Source organism: Hakea prostrata, chromosome 4 (genome assembly GCF_041222555.1).
Source record: "Hakea prostrata isolate BN-2017 chromosome 4, UWA_Hpros_2, whole genome shotgun sequence".
Classification (NCBI taxonomy): Eukaryota; Viridiplantae; Streptophyta; class Magnoliopsida; order Proteales; family Proteaceae; genus Hakea; species Hakea prostrata.
In genome coordinates this window covers 809,935-829,363 of record NC_142603.1, presented here as the reverse complement: position 1 = coordinate 829,363, position 19,429 = coordinate 809,935, and the positions used below count along the sequence as shown (strand labels likewise).

The following is a 19,429-nucleotide window of genomic DNA, read 5'->3' as shown; positions in this document are numbered from 1 at the left end:
AAAAACAAAGCCAAATATATTGAATATAAAGAAGAGGTCATAATAATTTCACAGCCTCACAGATGTACAGACCCAATTAAGAGTTAATTCAAAGAAAATTTTGTTGCTAACGGCCTAGAAGAAATCTACTTTTGCAAGTTGTGTAATAGCATTTCCAAGGATGACTCAGAAACAAGGTTCAGAAGAAAGAGAGTTATAGATGGCTGATCACAGAGATATCAAGGATAGAAGCAGATCTGGGCAGGGAAATCAAGGCCACAGGTGAGTAGCAGAAGTTATATTGGTAGTTCCCCTCCCCTCCCCTCCATCATTCAGCAATCTCGATGGAGGCCTAGAACAGCTTCTAGTTTGCACAAGGTGGCAGCAACAGATACAACATATTTGAGACATCAAATATCAGTGGAAGCAATGGGTAGCAACAAATAAGAGATTTGAAGCAACCGATCCTGAGGAACAAATCAACCTAGTTCCCTTTCAGCGGTAACAAGCTTGGCTTCATACAATCATATACATATTCACCATCTTCATTGAAATCCTAGTATTTTTTTTCCTTATTTCAACTAGGCTTTCACCATGAACATGATGACTTTGAAACGACTTCCAACCAGCGGGTGAAAATAGAAACCCGGGAACCAGATTAATGCTTTGATACCATGTTAGAAAACAAGATCTAAGAGTCAAATCAGTAACTGAATTGAAAGAGAAAACACAGAAGAAGAGAAAGAACCAGCAGCAGCCTGTGATTCTGAATTTTCCTTCCTAGAATTGCAGGCTGGTGTATTTATAGCCTTCAAACTCAAATTACAACTTGAGAGACAAGTAACCTTGTCCTCTAAATATGGAAACAAAACCACATGTAAAAGGACCGAACAAATTGACAAAAGATTCTGCTCAAAAATAAAAAGTATGAAAATAGCAAAAACTGAAAATAGGAACTAAACAGAAATAGAAACTCTGATTCTTCAAAACTTGTGCACCAAGACTGCTTCTCCAAAATGAAAACTTCTCCAAAATAGAAACTTTTGCAACTTGTGCACCAAACTGCTGCCCCAAGGCTTGTGCACCAAGGCAGCAGCCACAAGACTTGCACATCGACTCTGCACAATTCTCAACACCCTCACCCTCCCAGGTTCAAGAATAAAAGTTTGATTTTCACCAATAAGTGAATTTTCAACTTTCTAATGGTGGAATTTCTCCTCATTTAAATATAGTGAAAATTGTTAAAACCAAACACATGCTAAAATTACTGTTGCATGCTCTTCTATTTCTAGCTAGTCTATCATGTTTCTTTCTGCCAGTATTTTTCTAACTGTCTGAATATCATCAATCCTTCAGATTTTGTCCCTTTCAGCCTTTCTGCAACTACATGGAAGCCACTGTAGACGTGATATCCAAATTTTGAATTCATAGGTATAGGAAGATGAAGAAGCCCCAACTTTAATAGAGATTATATCTTTCAACCATTTTGCGTTGTTAATACAATATAGAAGGACTGCTACACAAGCAACTACACCCTTGATCATGAAATATTGATTGCTTGTAGAACCCTATTCAGCTCCAGGGACGAATCAAAAAAGAAAACTTTACTGGTTCTACCCTCTCTCTTTTTTTATGAAAAAATGGATCTTTTTATCTAAGGATCAGAAAAAAAATCAGCCCGGATCTCCTGCGGGAATGATTTGGAATGTCCATAACCAAAAAGAGTGGTATGTGCTAGCAACAACATAATGAAGCAGTCAATTAATATAGACTGATCCGCAACACGATGATACATTTATACAATACTTCTACAGTTCTACCCCAAGCACAAGCAATGGAGCTGACAATAGGGATACATTTATACAATACTTCTAACCCAAGCACAAGCAGCTACACCTTTGACCATGAAATATCGATTGCTAGGTACATCAAAAGAACCCTTTATTGGTTCTACCCTATATTTTATTTTTCTAAAGATGATGGATCTTTTTACCGAAGGATCACAAAAAAATCAGCCGGGATCTCCTACGGGAATGATTTGGAATGTCCATAACCAAAAAGAATGGTACGTCCTAGCAACAACATAATGAAGCAATCAATCAATATAGACTAATCCACAACACGATGATACATTTATACAATAGTTCTACCCCAAGCACAAGCAATGGAGCTGTCAACTATGGAGGAGATCTCACCAAGATCTCACCTTTATAGCTCAGCGAGAGGAGACCAGTGTTGAGACCTGGCTTTTACCCCAACACGACCAAGATCTTGGTTCAAGATCTTGTTTCAACGAGGGATCTCGGTCGAACTCCCTCTCACTTGAGTCGAGACGAGATTCACTGACATCTCGACTCTCTCTACCTTTCTCAACAGCCCACTTGAAGGGCAATTTTGGCCAGATTTTTTGCCAAAATCTCGCCGGATCTTCACCTGCAACACTCCTTAGGACTCTTTGGCACATGAACATCAATCAAGGCCATTTGAAGGTGTTATTCAAGTAGGCCGAAATTTTCCCCCAAATTTTATTTTTTTCCAAATATTATTTTCTAGAGTAGGCCTTTGAGTGTGGATTAAACATGTTTAACATCTTTGTCTAATCTACACTTTCATAGAAAAAAAATTTTAATTTTTTGTATGATTTAAGAACTTATGATGGTTGTACTGCTATATTATCGAGAGTCGATAATAATGATGTTGTATTGGACTCATATGGATGGAATTCTGAACACGTTAAGTTATTTGATGTACCTATTACTTGGTCTTAATTTGTATTAATGAATGGTTCTATACTTTATGTTTTACAACATTGTGTGTTCATTCATGTAGCATTCTAATGGTAGAATTGGACTCATACATAGGGTTGTTTTCTCACAAATTAAGGCCACCAGTGTGTTTAGAAGGCCTAAAATAGGCTAAATACCAAGTTTAAGCCTAGTTTGACCCTTAAAACCCCGAGATGGGCCCTCGAGTTCACTTGAGTTGAGCCCTCGAGATTTACAATGTCTCTACCAAAATCTCGCCAACTCGAGAGAGATCTCTATTTTTTTAAAGGGCGAGATTGCCCTCGAGAGCGAGATCTCCAAGCTTGTTGTCGACTATAAAGTGAAATCCAATCCACAAAATAGTTTGATCTATGGATAGCATCTTTGTGGTAAAGGTCGTAATGCCAAACGAATCATTACCATAGGGCATAAAGGGGGAGGTCATAAGCATCTATAACATAAAATAGATTATCGATGGAATAAAGAAGAAAACATAAGAGGGTAGAATTGTAACCACAGAATATGACCCAAATCTAAAGATCACTCAAGATAGGGTCCATAAGCAGTGACAATCTGCCCCTCGAAGACTCACTTTCGCTACGGCTCCAGGGTTCCCCTAACCAACCACTGCTTATGAGTCACCGACTCATTCTTCAACAGGCCTCAAAGCCCTAGTCTCCTCCCACTACTTGGGAACTCACAGTTTAATTTCAAAGCCATATTTCGACCCAAACATTTACGAGATGCCCCTAATAACCAACGAATAGCAAGTGCTTTTCCTTGCGTAGATCTTATTTCAATGGGAGATGAGTCAACCGCCTACACGTCTTGCTTTTACTGCTAGATCAAGAGTTACTCCACGTGTAGTTTGATGTAAAACAAATAATCATTACCATAGGGCATAAAGGGGGAGGTCATAAGCATCTATAACATAAAATAGATTATCGATGGAATAAAGAAGAAAACATAAGAGGGTAGAATTGTAACCACAGAATATGACCCAAATCTAAAGATCACTCAAGATAGGGTCCATAAGCAGTGACAATTGCCCTACGAAGACTCACTTTCGCTACGGCTCCAGTGGTTCCCTTAACCAAGCCACTGCCTATGAGTCACCGACTCATTCTTCAACAGGCACACAGTCAAAGCCCTAGTCTCCTCCCACTACTTGGGAACTTACAGTTTAATTTCAAAGCCATATTTCGGCCCAAACATTTACGAGATGCCCCTAATAACCAACGAATAGCAAGTGCTTTTCCTTGCGTAGATCTTATTTCAATGGGAGATGAGTCAACCGCCTACACGTCTTGCTTTTACTGCTAGATCAAGAGTTACTCCACGTGTAGTTTGATGTAAAACAAATATTATTTAAGACCTACTCAGAACATGAAACAAGTAGACAACATAACAAAGATTCCATTTGACAATACCCACTTCTTGAGATGCTAATGATAATCAACACACTGGAGATTTAAATTGTAAAAAAAGATAGTAATCAATCACCTTTGCCAAGAAAGTACCAAATTCATCAAGTTTCTTCTTCAATGGTGTAACTTCCTGCAACAAATAATATTACAATCAGTATATGTTCAGGTAGGGTGAAAGGGGTGAAAGGGGTGAAACCCTAATTAGCACTCAAATGATCCTGCTGAACACAAAGAAGAGAGTTAAAGGTACATCATGAAACCATCCCATGGTGAACAGGACTAATAGCTGTTTAATCTGTTCCAACAAACCTAAATATGAATTCAAATCAAATGACAAACTAAGCTTAAGCTCATAACAAGAGCCTCTCAAAATCAACAAACAGCATGTTTGACAATGGTTCTCAGATATAGTTACTCTATGGAAAGAAAAGCAGAGCAAATTCAGAATATCCAATCGATGCAAGTCCAGTACCTAGAAATTGCACCTTGCAACTGATAGTACTTAGGAATTCCTAAAATATCAAAATGTATTGATTAACATAATGTGATTCTAATATTTCTGAAACTGAACCTTATACAGGACATGGAAAAAGCAGCAGCCCAAATTTTAAAGAATTCCAAAGAGAGTATGAGAAATGGATGTAGCAAGAAAAGTCATCTAGGAAGACATCTAACACAGAAATCCATGATCATAACTGAGGAAAAACAATCCAAACTAAGAGAAAAATCTGAGTTAAAGGGTGTTTTTGGCCGTCTCATGGAGCAATGAAGAATCAGTTTCTGGGCAGGATTTTCATTTTCATTCGACATACCAGGCCATGAGGCTACCCCACCGCAAAGACCAGAGAGAACAAGTCAATTTTAAATTTAAAGGGTGGAAAAAAAACCGTAGATTACAAGCAAAAGCTAGAACTGAGTTGGGAATTACATCAGGATGCCCTTCTTAAGAGAGGGAGGGGAGTATCAGGCTGCAGAAACCTAGTTACACCTAATGACATGGGAGCTACAGAGAAAAGAGGACTTTTACTTTGGGGATGATTGGAGAAAAGACCAAGAAGAAAGGTAATTGATTATGGAGGCTTTGTTTTCAGAATTCCATTGCCTCTTTCCACAATTTTCAGGCCCACAGTACCCATTTTTTTGCATGAAATGCACATAAAAATATTTAAGCCAATGAGTTCCCAAGAGTCCCCTTCCCCGGCAAAAAAAAAAAAACCAAAAAAACCTAACCCCCAACCGAAAAAAATAATAACCATAGTATTTTCCTTCCTTTCACCTTCCCACTAGCCACAGCACAAGGGAAACAAATCTAAAAGCAACCTAAAAGATGTGGGAAGGAAGTGAAACGACAAGAAAAAAGCACTGCAAACCATTCGTACCAGGCTACCAGTAACTATCCCTGTGCAGGAGTAATTAAGAAAATTAAAAAATAAGAATGAAATTGAGGCATGAATAATTTATCAAACTATGAAAAGTAAATTTTAATTTAAAAAAAAAAAAAAAAAAAAAAAAACAAAGTATGTCACAGCAGGTAAACCTCAGGAAAAATAAATGAATCGTTCTCTAAGGGGAAACTGAAATTGTGGTTCTCTTACATCTTCTGCTCTCAGCATTGCATCACGTATAGTCCCCATTGCAGTATTCGAGCCAACACCAACAACAACTGCTCTTGCCCTACCCGCAACTACTACTGTACCCTGTCAGCCAGCAGAAACTAGATTTGTCCATATTCACAGTGATGAATCGATGAGCAGACCACAACTGTTTTCAATAAACTAAGAAAATACAAGATGAACATAAAACAAATAATTACAATTTATACAATAAACTAAGAAAATACAAGACGAACATAAAACAAATAGTTAATCTAAGTTCTTTGCTTCTTTTTTATTTAGAGACATCCCATTGGACTACTGGAGACATGATTTTTTATGGGAACAGTATACAATACAATAACTATCTACTTTGGATGGATGTAATGATGTAAGACATACCAACTGTATCCAAGATTCCTAGTACCTGATTTATAAGATATCATGATTACTAAAAAAGAGCAACATGATTGCATCTGATCTACCAAGTATACATGTTGATGTATACCTTTAATATGTCATTCCCAAACAGTTTGAGATTTTAGGTAAAACATGGTGGTACCAAAGTAAGGTGATCGAGTACTAGACTCCTAGGAAGTACAAAATGCAATATTTTTTAATTATTGTCCCTCAGTATCTTTAGTGGACGCTCACATATTTAACGTGCAAGGACCAAGAACGCCTACACATACAGAGATGTGTAATCTTATTGCACGTATATATATATATTTGTAACTTATGCTGCCCTTCCCAAAGAGTTTGAGGCTTTAGGTGAAATCATAGCTATAGATACTAAAAAAGACAAAATCCACATGCAAAATAACGAAATGTCATGAAAATGCACACTCCAATGGGTATCTGCACACCGTGTTCAAGTATTAGACTCCTAGGGAGTACAAAATAAACTTTTATTTTTAATTATTGTCCCTCAGTATCTTTAGAGGACACTCATGTCACATGCAAGGACCAAGAAAGCCTACATATACAGAGGAATGCTGCTATATACATTTTAGCTGCCTTTTCCAAAGAGTTTGAGGGTTTAGGTGAAATAATAGCTATCAATACCAAAAAAAGACAAAATCCACATGCAAACTAAATCAAATGTCACAAAATGCACGCTTCAATGTGTATCTGCACATCTTGTTCACTTCCCACTCTGCAGCTGAGCTGCCCTTCCCAAATAGTTTTGAGGTATTAGGTGAAATGGAAGCTAAGAACGCCCCCCCCCCCCCCCAAAAAAAAAAAACCCCGGCAAACTAATCAAATGTCACAAGAATGCATACTTCTAGGAGTATCTGCATATCCTGTTTGCTTCGAACTCTGGCAGCTGAGCTGCTTTTCAGAAACAGTTTGAGGTTTTAGGTGAAATGGCAGCTAAGAATGCCCAATAAAAATAAAAATAAATTCCATACACGAACTAATCAAATGTCACAAATATGCACACTTCAGTGGGTGACCTGCACCTCCTGTTCACATCCAACTCTAGAAGCTGCATACATCCCTATATCATCACAACCTAACTGACATAGCTATATTTATAAAATGTCAACCTCTTAGATTTCCCATTAAGGCTCAAAGTTATCTTGATTTCCCCTACAAGATAATTGTCAGAAAAATACTCCATCAATCTAGGACTATATCAGGAATCTACTGTTTCAATGACCCACACCAAGGATTCCTTCTTCAAACTCTATCTCATGTAGAAAAGAGAAGAACAAAGATAATGAAAATGAATGCGCGGATCTGCTGTTACTGCCTGAAACAGAGAAAGATCCAGTAAAGAAACAACAGATGTAAGGGAAGAGAACGGGATCACAAGAAGGAAGGAGGAAAACCAAACCACCAGCAACACAAGCTTTAACCAAAAACTCAATTTCAATCTTCTGATCCATCCAACAGTGATAAGCATACTAAAATTTAAAGTCGTAAACTAGAACTCCTAAAAGGACCCTAAAACAGAAACAGAAATAAACTGCATTCTGAAACACACAATCTTAACATGATCAGCAGCACCCACATTGAGATGTTTATAAGGTATATAAACGGTATCTGACAACCCATGGTAATTCATTTATACTTTAAAGATACTTGTTAAATTACCGAAAATAGAATGTTTGTCTTGTCTTGATACACAGCATTTTCTGCTACAGTGGATTCAAGCTCTTTCTCGACAGAGCAGCTCTCACCTTGTCACCATCAAATAATACTTCTGTCACTATACAAATTATGACCAAATGCCTCGAAATTACAGCCACATACCAAAAGACAAGAATCTAATTAACAAACTTATATGTCAGAAATGAAGAACTGGAAAAATGCAAGAAGTGACAAGAGCAAAGACAGTCGAATATTTCAAGAAAATCTAATAACGAGCACTTAATCAAGGGATGCATACAAGACAATAGACATGCATGCAACCATAAAGAAGCAGAATAAATCTGTAAGTAGTTGGTCAAATGCTCCATATTAGATTCAAAACAAAACAGAGTAGCAACAAGATTCTCATGAGAAGAATTTGGAGAAATGACCTCCTAATTAAAAATTATCTCAATTCCAGCTGCCCAACCAGTTCAAATTCCATGAAAACATCTCAGGGCATGCTATAACTGCACAATATCTAACTTCTGATTTGGGGGGGGGGGGGATTTCTACAGATCAAGATTAATGAAGGTTCATTAGAACTGGATATCCCATATTGTTAAGAGCTCAATCCATGGTCAACAGTAAATACCAAATTCCCAATTTTCCATGCAGTAACTAGATGCTTACCACAATAAAACAAAGGCAATGATCAATTACGATGTTTACCCATCAGAAAGCAAAGACAGCAATTTCTTTTTAATCAACCTTACATCTTACACAATGCTTAGGAATCTTACACAACTCAAAACTAGGAAAATATCCAGTCCAAGAGGATCCATTGGAAATTGAGAAGCCAAAATATTACAGCGTTAAGTACATGCAGAGTCATAACACATCCAATTTACTATTGGGGAAACAAAATTTTACCCCCATATCTCAAGCAATACTGTCCAAGTGAAGGGACATCCAGTAAAAATGTGGATGTAGTTAAAGATATGTAAGAGCACGTGGTGATTAGTATGAAAGATATGTGGATGCCAAGGCAAGAAATTCCCAATTACGATTCTGCAACATGAGGGGTCAGCCTTAAGCTCTTACCTATGTGTGTGCATCATGGAAAACCTAACCAAGAGAATTCAAAATTAAGTCTCACGGTATATTCTCTTCATTGGCAATACCATTTTGGTGGATGAGAGAAAAGCAAGGATTGATGCTATGTTAGACCATAGTTCAGAATCTCATCGAAGTTCAAGATCTCAAAAAGCTTGAGAACTCGAGTAGTTGAGACTTGAGATGAAATAACATACAAAATAAAAAATGCCAAGGTTTGAGATTCTCAACTGAGATTTCCAATATTTTGAGAATCTTGGTGAAATATTGGACATTTTGAGAATGTCAACCTCAATAGTTGGTAGGGACTCCCATATTCATACTATTCCTATTGATGAACTTAGGAGTTGAGATATGGAGAACTACAGTAGTGAGGTTCCCCTCTAATATTTGATGTATTCAATAAACTTGTTTTTCATTCATATGCCTTAAAGGTTCTATATTACATGTTATATAACCTTGCATTCCCCAATCCTGCAGCATTTCGGTTTTACACTTAGGATCGACTTGGAACTCATTATGAGGGTTGTTTTCTCACAAATCCAAGCCCATCAGTGTGTTCAGAAGGCCTAAATTAGGCCAACTACCAAGGTTGAGCCCAACCTAGACCCTAAAACCCACTGAGATGGGCCATCGAGTTGGCCCAAAAAAAAGACCATATCTCGATTCTCGATCGAAAGCTCGCCAACTCAGTCGAGATCTCAGGTTTTTGAAGGGCAAGATCCCAAGTTCTTGAACCATGGTAACCCCTATGAGCATGTGACCTCAACAACTGAAAACCTAACTCAAACTAATCTAATCCTTGAAACAACCAATCATGCTCCATACAGCTGAGTATGTTGAGCTGGTCCCCATTAAAACAGTGTCCTAGACTCCCAGTACATGAGGCTTCTGGCACTGCAGGGTTTGGGATGCACAAATGTAGACAGCCTTACCTTCACTTCTTGGAAAGGTTCTTTCCTGACAACCTAATGGTCAATAATGGAATTAACCATCACACCAAGGCTTCGATGAGAAATTTCCTATTAAAGACTTCAGAAAAATGTTTATTAATGACATAGATATTACATACCATCCTTTCGCATATTTCCAATTTTGTGCTTCCCTGTCCTGCAGCTTCTTTTAGAAGACTAGGTGGCCTTTTAAGTTTTGCCAACCTCGAATCGATTATATCTTCCCCATTCCAAGAATTCAAACAAATTTTGTATTGGTCCATTAAGGATGAAGTATTCTCAGAGTTCTCCATTGATATGACATGATGTCCCCCCCCCCCTTCCATTCATTACCTTTTAGAATCAATAGTGGCCATACAAACCTTACAAATTGTAAAGATGAATCTCTTGCTTCATCCAAGTGTATGAAATTCAAAAGCATGCTAACCACACTCAAAAGTTGAGTATTCAACCACTGGGTCAGCAACCTGAAAATATAATATATCCATAACAACGAGGTATCAAAGAGAAAGGGAGGTTATACCTGTAAGAATTGCCTGGTCAACACGTAGTTGTGTACTGAGCATCTCAATCATTCTCATATCTGCAGGAATTTTGCATCCAACTACTCCACCAGCACAAAATCAAGGCAATTTCATGATCTCTTGCAAGATAATCAACATAGAAGAGATATGGAATCAACTGAAAAACTTAACTCCTTAAATTACAAGCTACCCACACACCTGCTACTTCGACAATATCACCAGGAACAAGGTCAGTTGCAGGCAGTATTGAGAAGCAACCTGAAAGTTTTACATGTTAGTGTGACAACATGAGTTATGTCTAATACACTTTATACCTTACAGACAAACAGAAGCAGGTTCCCCTGTCTCACTCTGTCACTCAACAAAAATGCTGAAATTCATGATTAAGCATATAGACGAAGATGTTTCAGCTACTAGGCCAACTTTCCAACAAATAACAACATGTCTGAGATCCAACAAGCAGTTCAAATGTCACAAAGTTTCCCAAGGATTCATACCATTTCGGAGAACAGTCGCAACGTCAGCTTGGTAAGCTCGTAATTCCTACATGGAACCATCACAGAATGAAATCAGCCAGAAGAGGCAAAATGCTCAATAGTACTTACATAGTCTTGTTTTCATAGCCTATCTAGTCATGTTTTCAAGCATATCCCAATTCAATTTTCTATCTAGCACATGACAAATTTCATCATTACCCTTACCCAGTCTATATAGCCATCCATAGGCAACTTTCAAACTTTTTCTTTTTCCATGGCAACAACAGAATGAGAATTGCAATAACTTAGAAAGAAAAGGAAAGAAAAAAAAAAAAAAAGAAGAAGAAGAAGAAGAACAAAGGAAAATGTAAACACCAAAAATAGAACATCATAAAAAAGAAAGACACAACACATCTTAAACCCGACATGCCAAGTCTATGGCATGTATAGAACTTTCCCCTTAAAGATAAAAAAGGGAAAAGTAAACACCAAAAACTGAACATCATAAAAAAGAAAGCCACCATCCATCCAAACCCACAGGGGGCCCAAAAATGAGCAAACCAGGCCCGACACCACAAGGCCGAACCGGGCGCCCCCGCCCGCCCGCGTACGCATCAAACCCGGTGGGGCCCCCGCTGCGGCGGTTGTTTTTTTTTATTGGCGCTCGGCGGCCCCCCGTTCTGGGGCCCCCCCTTAATAAAAGAGAGAGCCGGCGTGACTCCTGTAGAAGGACCAATATGAAGGAAAACTGTACAAAAAAGCCGGACACAGAAATTGATAACCCACCTTCCTCCCCCCCCCCCAACCCCAAAAAAAAAAATTAATTAATTAAAAAGGCTTCAAATTACCTCAAGAGCCTTTTCAGCATTTGTTTCTGTGATCACTCCCACAGCAGCATTTGCGGCTAGGATCAAAAGAATGACCTGTAAATGAAAAAAAGCAAAGGAATTAAATCACTAGCAATGAAATATCATTCAAAAGCCCCCTGATCCACTTAGTTCACTAAAATAAAAAGGGTAGTTAGTCCAAGAATACAAGCTGAGCGCTGAAATTCATTACTCGTAGTTGCACAAAAATTTCGACACTTCTGTTCCATCCCCTCCCTTTTTCTTGCCTCTTTGGTTTTCCAATTCCTTCCCCTTTTCTTATCCTTCTAGATGTACCCTCCTTTCATTCCTATTTTACCATGAAACTACAGCAAATGAAAGTACAAATTCCACCTCTAGCACTAGCCAAGAAACATGACACAATCATCGCAATGAGTCCACCACATTCCCAATTACCTCTGTTGAACTAGATGGGTGCAACTACTTACTGTGACCTCACTTTATTATGTCTTAATTGCTGCCTATGGTCTCATCAGATAACACTACGACTACTGCCCTTTAAAGAAGAGGTCATCAAATGATAGCCTTCTAATTAGGGGTGTAAATGGATAACCAAAATCTGCTTTCAAATTCACATCCGCATTGTTTAGGGGTATCCGAATCCGTCCGATTACTAATAGGATGCAGATATGGTATACCCCTTTCTTACCAATTATTATCCGTCCGATACAATTATCCGATTAAATTACTTATTTAGATTATCATCCGATTATCTTCAAAAAATAACTATCCGATTATAATCCGAATCCGACTGAATCCGTCCGAAAACCGATAGGATATTATCCGAATCCGTCTGAATATAGTAGGATGCGGATATGGTATTACCACCATGGTGGGAGATCTCGCGAGATATCTCGCTATTTTGAGATAGTGAGATGAGAGGAAAGACGAGATCTGAGATATGGGATATCTCGCCACATCTTGCCGGGATCTCGACAAGATCTCGCCATCTTTGTTCCAACCACCTAGTTTAGGGGGTTCTAAAACCCCCTATCTCGCTCAAGAGAGGCATATCTCGCCTCTCTCTCGCTGCAACCATCAAAACTTGCCAAAAACTTGATTTTTGGACGGAATTTGTTGGGGATTCAACTTCTAAACATCTTTAAGACATCTACAACATCAGATTATCATCATTCAAGCCTATTTCAACTATATCTTCAACAAAGGTAAGATTTTCCCCCAAATTTGATTTTTTTTTTTCAAATAGAATGTTCTACAATGGGTGTTTGAGTCTAGTATGTATATATATATATATATATATATATATATATATGTTGATCTACTAGCTTTAATCTACACTTTCATGGAAACAAATTTAATGTGACATTTAAACCGATATGTGACATACTACAGTGATGAGTTGACTTGGGAGTCATATGTGGCCACTGTTCAGAATCAATTGATGCAAAATACTGAGTGATACTCTTGTTGTCTTGTAGTCTTGTAATCTTGTTACTCACATACTCTTGTGATTGTGAACTTATGGATTATGATTTATGACTTACTAAAAGTCTAAAACTTCTTATGGTTGTAAAATTTTGAAGACATTTAAGTTCTTTGATAGTTTGATGTGTAATGTATTTGATACTTGAAAGTTGATAACATGAATTACTTAATATCTCTACATTATATGTTGTCTAACCTTGCATTTTACAGCATTTCAGTTTTACACATAGGGTCGACTTAGAAGACATACTTAGGGTTATTTTCTCACAAATCTAAGGCCACCAATGTGTTCAAAAGGCCTTAAATAGGCTAAATACCAAGTTTCAGCCCAACCGGGGCCCTAAAACCCACCGAAATTATGCCAGAATTTTGGTAGATCTCCCACCATGATTACCACTATCTGATCCGAATCCGGTCCGTTTACACCCCTACTTCTAATTGCTTTTTTAATCAACTCCATGCAGTTCAATCTTGCCCGGGGCTCTACCTTCTTTTGGATACTGTTGAGAAGATCTTTAAGGCTGCAAAAGAGACTTATTCTAGAGCAAAAAATGCAGCCCAAGTGTTTAATTTGTACAAACATGTGCACCAGACCACTTAACACGAACTTATCCCCATCACGGTAATGCTCGAAGCTTATGCTTCTGGGTCTAAGAAGAACAAGGATGACCCCAAGGCGTATTATTTCTTAGCTGGTCCGAATGTGGAGTATGATACATCAAATCTCAAGTCCTCAATCACACTCTACTTCCCACTTTTGTAGCAGTCTTAAGCTTTTTTCCATCTTGAGAACTATCAACAGACTGGCAACCTTTGATTCTAGACCAAATGACCAATCAGTTCTATACAGTGGCCATAGAGTTCCTCCCATAAATGATCTTGTTCTCTGTGCCGGTCATTCTCCCTCTTCTTGTACTCTTGTGATATGTGAGTACTGGGGAGAGCAACCATGAAGGGTTACTGCTGGAAACTGCATGGTCATTCTAACACCTCTTCCTCTCAAGGACATGGTTAAGAATGGGCCTGTGGGGCATCAGATTCTGCCCATGGTCCTGAACCCTACTGATGTGGACCAGACCAGGGCTGAAACAGGGCCTAGGGTTGCTTCCCCAAACCCTACAGCCCGCTAGTACCAGCAGGGGTATTTTGGTACTTTTGCACTTTCCAGTTGAGTCAACTTAGGGTTTAAATGTTTGCAAGAACCTAGATCTACTTTTGGTTTCAAGTTGAGTACATATGTGTTGAGTTATTAAAGAATCCTTGTTAAGTCAGGATACCCAAGTTGTGAAGGAGTCCTCCCTCTAGTAGTCTAGTTGTGTTCTACTTCTTGCAAGGATTTCATATCTACACTTAGAATTCAATTTGGACTAATCTAGAATAAGATATGAAGGACCCTTGTGTGAGTAAGAGTCCTTAGTCAAATAGGAGTTTGAATTGTTCTCTATATTAGAGTCCAAGTGTGAGTTCCCTTCTAAAGGCTATAAATAAGCCTCACTGATATTGTAATCAGCAGAGTTTATGATTAATAAAATTGATTGAGAATTGAAGAAGCATAAGCTAGAAGTTTAGGGTTCCCTTGGGTGGAGCCTGCTGACATGCGGCACTTTAGAAGAGAGCATTTCTATTGAAGTTCAAATTTCCAGCTTTCATCTTTGCATCTCCAAGTACCAAGCCCCCACCCCAATCCCGGTCACTCCCCTATAGGAATTAGAATCCCTTCACAGTCCCCTACCCTCGAACTCAGGTTCCAGCCCCATTCTTCCCCTCTAAACCCTAGAACTTTCCTTGACTAGGAAACCCAAAACCCTAAATACTTTTAAACCCTAAAACTCTAACCAATTTACCAAATCCTAAACCCTTTTAGAATTAGCATCCCTATCACTCCTTGAACAATCAACCTAACCCTAGCCCCAACCCAACCCTAGAAAACCCTAAACCTGAATATTCAAATCTGAATTCAACAGGATAGCAAAGTTTAAGGCTTGAATTGCAAAACCCTAGCTCCTAAACCCAGCTGTACGGCCCGTACCTAGCCCTCCCCTATTTCAAACCCTAGAACTTCTAGAACAGCCCTATTCCTTCAACCATAGGCTACTCTAAGCCCTCATCAAGTGTCGATTCTCTTGAAAAGGATCTTGTGGGAAGACCTAGATTTAGGGCTTTTCAATCCAATCAAAACCTATATCCTGATTCACATCATCCCCTGTTCCTAGTTTGTCTCAACTAACCCTAAACTTTATCTAACCATTAGGATAGGCTGAAATCCATACCAGACCTTCCTATAGGTCTGCATACCATTCTCCTAAAGCGCCATCCCCATCTGATCATTGAAACCCTAAAGCAGTCCTTTTTATCTTGATACCCAAGACCCTTTTTCTTTTTCCTTTTTTTTGGCCCCGGGGGAGGGGGTTCGTTTGGGTTTCCAGTTTTCTAAGATCCCACAGCAGCATCAGGACTTGGTTGATCCCTACACTTCAAGGCTATATTACCCCTCCTCCTTTCTCTTCTCTTTTTACGCTTAAAGCATCTTCTTTTCTTCGCTACTACTTATATACAAATATTATGAATGTGCATGAAAGCAACATATGAAATTGCAGCATAATTCATTTCTGAGAAATATCATTTCCAGTTCACAGTTGTAAGAAGAAAATAAATATGGATGATTTTTTCCCAACCAACCTCACAAAATAAACAAAAATAAAAGAGACTCAAAAAAAGAAAAAGAAAAAAGAAGAAGAAGCAACGACTTCTTACAGAAGGTTCCAAAAATGCCGTTATGCCAGTCTCTCCATTAATCAAAGCCAAAAAGAAAGAAACTAAAGCAGCCCCAATCAGTATCTTAACAAGTAAATCATCAAATTGCTTCAAAACTAATTTCCAAAATGGAGTACCTGCAGTGAGAATCAAATACTATGATATAAATAATCCTCCTACATAGACAAGACATCTGTTGCATGCAGTTAGTCCACAAAAACATCAAATAACCTAGAAATGGAATAAACCTTCCTAATGCATGATACCAATTTTCTCAGTTTAAAAAAGATGATCTTGTAAAAAACTCATCATCAGGCTCCTCTGCCGTATCACCAGGGTGAAAAAAGTTAGGAACATTTTAGCACAATCTTAATTTATTCCAGCACAAATTTTTGGCTTCAGGCTTCATGGCAACAGTTTGCCAATGATGCATTTTCCTTTTTCCTCCCCCCCCCCCTCCTGTTAGACCTTTTTCTTAAAGTCTAACCTAATATATAACTGCAGAAGTTCTTTGAACTGTCTTCATAAGACATATTGTTGTGAAACCAAGAAATTCTTAGTGGTCAGGAAAACTATATTTATCAGCAGCATCTTTCAAAAAAGGTTGAAAGAGAAAAGGGGTACAGCATGAAGAAGCAAAGGGAACTTTTCCTGGAAACACTGACACTTGACCAAAATGTTCCACCATCTTGCACCTCTTCCAGCTGGTTGCCCATCAAAATTCTTCTGAAATTCCTTTCAATCAAGACGCTCATCCCATTTTTCACTAGAGTTTTCAGCAACATTATGCTCCACTCATACATTACACTTACCAGCCTTCTACAATTTCATATTCTCTGAATCCTCAAAAACATCCTCCTCTCACATCCCCAACAAGGACAATAATGTAGACAACCCATTCCCTGTGAAAACAATATCCTCACCACAACGGAAACAGAAAAAACACATGTAAATGCATCAACATGATCAATTCATAAAATTACATGCCATGCAACCATCACCTAGATCATTGACCCTACAGCACCAGAATCCTAAAGAACTGGATGGCATCAGGAATCCAGCATTGAGGATAATGAAATTGAACTGTTAACACAATGCAACAGCAACGTGAAGCAAAAAGTATTGATGCAAGGACAACCCATAGTTTTTTAAAGTGAAAAGTTCAATGAAGCAAAGACAAGATATTTAACTTATGACCTAGATCTCTACGCAGTCAACGAAGTTCTCAAGCACTGGAGTCATTACTTGGTCGGTAAGGAGCCTGTGCTCTATGCAGGTGATGAAGCCATAATTCACTCACAGAAGCCAATCAGCCGTAGACATGCTCAATGGGTAAGCTACTTCCAGGTGTTCGTGTTCACCATAAGATATAGACTAGGAAAGGAAAATAAGGATGCAAATGCACTTAGCAGAAGAATCTTGACATCAACCATACTCTCCACAAAAGCCATTGGCATACAGCAAATTGTTGATGAGTATGCCCATGACCATGACTTCAGTTTAATTTACACAAAGTTGAAATAGGGTGGGCAGCACCCTAAGTATTCAGTTCATGATGGATGGCTCTTTAATGTACCAAATTATATGTACTCGAAACCTCCTTGAGGCAGCACATTATCAACGAATTACATGGGGGAAGATTACGAGGGCATTTTTCAAGTAGAAAACCGTACAGGTCACAGATAGGAATTACTGGCCCCACCTAGCTAAAGATGCGGTCTTAAGTAATCAACAGATGCAGACTTTGTCAACTGATTCAACTGACCAAAAGAAATAAGCAGAAAACTGGCTTATAGTGTCTCCACCAATACTGCACCAGCCATGGATAGATTCAAGCATGGATCTTGTCCTGGGCTTACCACTCACCAAAGAAAGGTATAATTCCATATTTGTAGTGGTTGACAGGTTTAAAAAAATGGCACATTTCTTCCTTCCAATAGAACAAATGATGCTCATCCATGTGGCTAAACTCTTCTTTAATAGACTATTTGTTTGATGTAATAAAGTGGGGTGGGAAAATTAAGCTTTCCACTAAATACCAAAATCCGGGTTTGTTTGTTTAGCTGGGGTGGGATTATAAAGAGAAAACCCTTCATGATTTAAGGGAGAGTTGTCTACTTATGTGGCAAAGCAATTTTTCCACCCCATCTCTTGTAAAACTACTATACTTTTAGATGGGACTTTGTGGAAAAGAGACGGGAATGAAAAAGGTGGATTCGCATTTTCAACTCTTCCACAAAACCCTTTCTTTTTCTTTCCTTTCCTGTTCCCCCACCCCACTTAGTAGCTCCCACTATTCTATCTTTACCATCCTTTTTCTCTTGCAAGCAAAAGGTCTGTAAAGAGATAGTTAGAATCCATGGCCTACTCAACACCATTGTCTCAGATAGGATGTCAACTTCATGAGCTACTTTTGGAAGACCCTATAGCTGAGAACATACACAAAACTCTCATTCTCTGCTGCATTCCAACCATAGAGAGATGGCCAAACTTCCGTCGCAAACAGAAGCTTGCTAGCCTACTTAGGTGCTTGGTCCAAGACTATGACAAGACTTGGCCATCTATACTAGACATAGCAGGGTTTGCATACAAGATACAACAATTCGGTGAGAAGAATTTAAGGCCCTTCTTGGCATACAACCCAAGAGACCCATCAACTCGTATGCCAAGGTCAGTATAGAGGTAGATGAGTTTCTTAGGGACATCACTGAGGCACACAAATTTTCGCAAAAAGATAGCCCTCAATGTTGACATTACAAGGAAAACATAAACAAGCATAGGAGGTATGTAGAGTTCAAGCTAAGGAATACGGTTATAATGAGAATTAATCTAGAAAGACACTAGCCTGGTGTGCCCCACATCCAATCAAAAAAGATAGGTCTACAAAGTCCTCATGAGGAATGGTCTTAATGCCTATGTATAAGAGCTAACCTCTGATATAAACATCAATAACATTTTCAATGTGACTAACCTTCACATCTCCATAAAGGACCACTCAGATGAAGGATACGCAGGACATAAAAGCTAACCTAATCAAAACCACCAACTGCAGGCACAACTTAGGACATTCTGGATGATACTGACAAAGACCAACCCAGAGGAGGGTAAACACAAGAGGGTCAGCACTCAGATACGAGCAAATAATTTTAAGAGACTAGACACCAACCTATATGAAAGAAACATGTCTCGGATGAGTGTTTTTCAAAAGGGGAGAATTGATGCAGTATCCAAGCCTACCCACGACAGCACACCAAGTGGAAGGCCAATAAGTCTCTGGACCAGCTGTCCAGCAGCACCCACAGTCTTCATTTTCTTTTCATAGTTCCAGCTTAGTTCAATTGTGGCAAATCAGCAATTCTACTCAATCAGGGGAAATTCTTATTATTATTTAGTAATTAGCTAAGTGTCGAAAGGGGCCCACGAATTGAGTCCCA

At 38.6% G+C, this 19,429-nt stretch overlaps 1 protein-coding gene across 2 annotated transcripts in view; it reads right to left on the bottom strand.

The window, feature by feature from the left end:
- Positions 1-19,429, bottom strand: part of ECA3 (endoplasmic reticulum-type calcium-transporting ATPase 3) — a 72,959-nt gene that overhangs the window by 49,431 nt on the left and 4,099 nt on the right. For both annotated transcript variants that reach the window (XM_089151157.1, XM_089151158.1), the window contains exons 5-12: positions 15,996-16,132; positions 11,757-11,831; positions 10,930-10,975; positions 10,631-10,690; positions 10,432-10,512; positions 7,864-7,949; positions 5,767-5,868; positions 4,248-4,301 (exon numbers count right to left, since the gene is read on the bottom strand). In XM_089151157.1, coding sequence (XP_089007283.1) covers positions 4,248-4,301; positions 5,767-5,868; positions 7,864-7,949; positions 10,432-10,512; positions 10,631-10,690; positions 10,930-10,975; positions 11,757-11,831; positions 15,996-16,132 — 641 coding nt within the window. The remainder of the gene's footprint in view (positions 1-4,247; positions 4,302-5,766; positions 5,869-7,863; positions 7,950-10,431; positions 10,513-10,630; positions 10,691-10,929; positions 10,976-11,756; positions 11,832-15,995; positions 16,133-19,429) is intronic.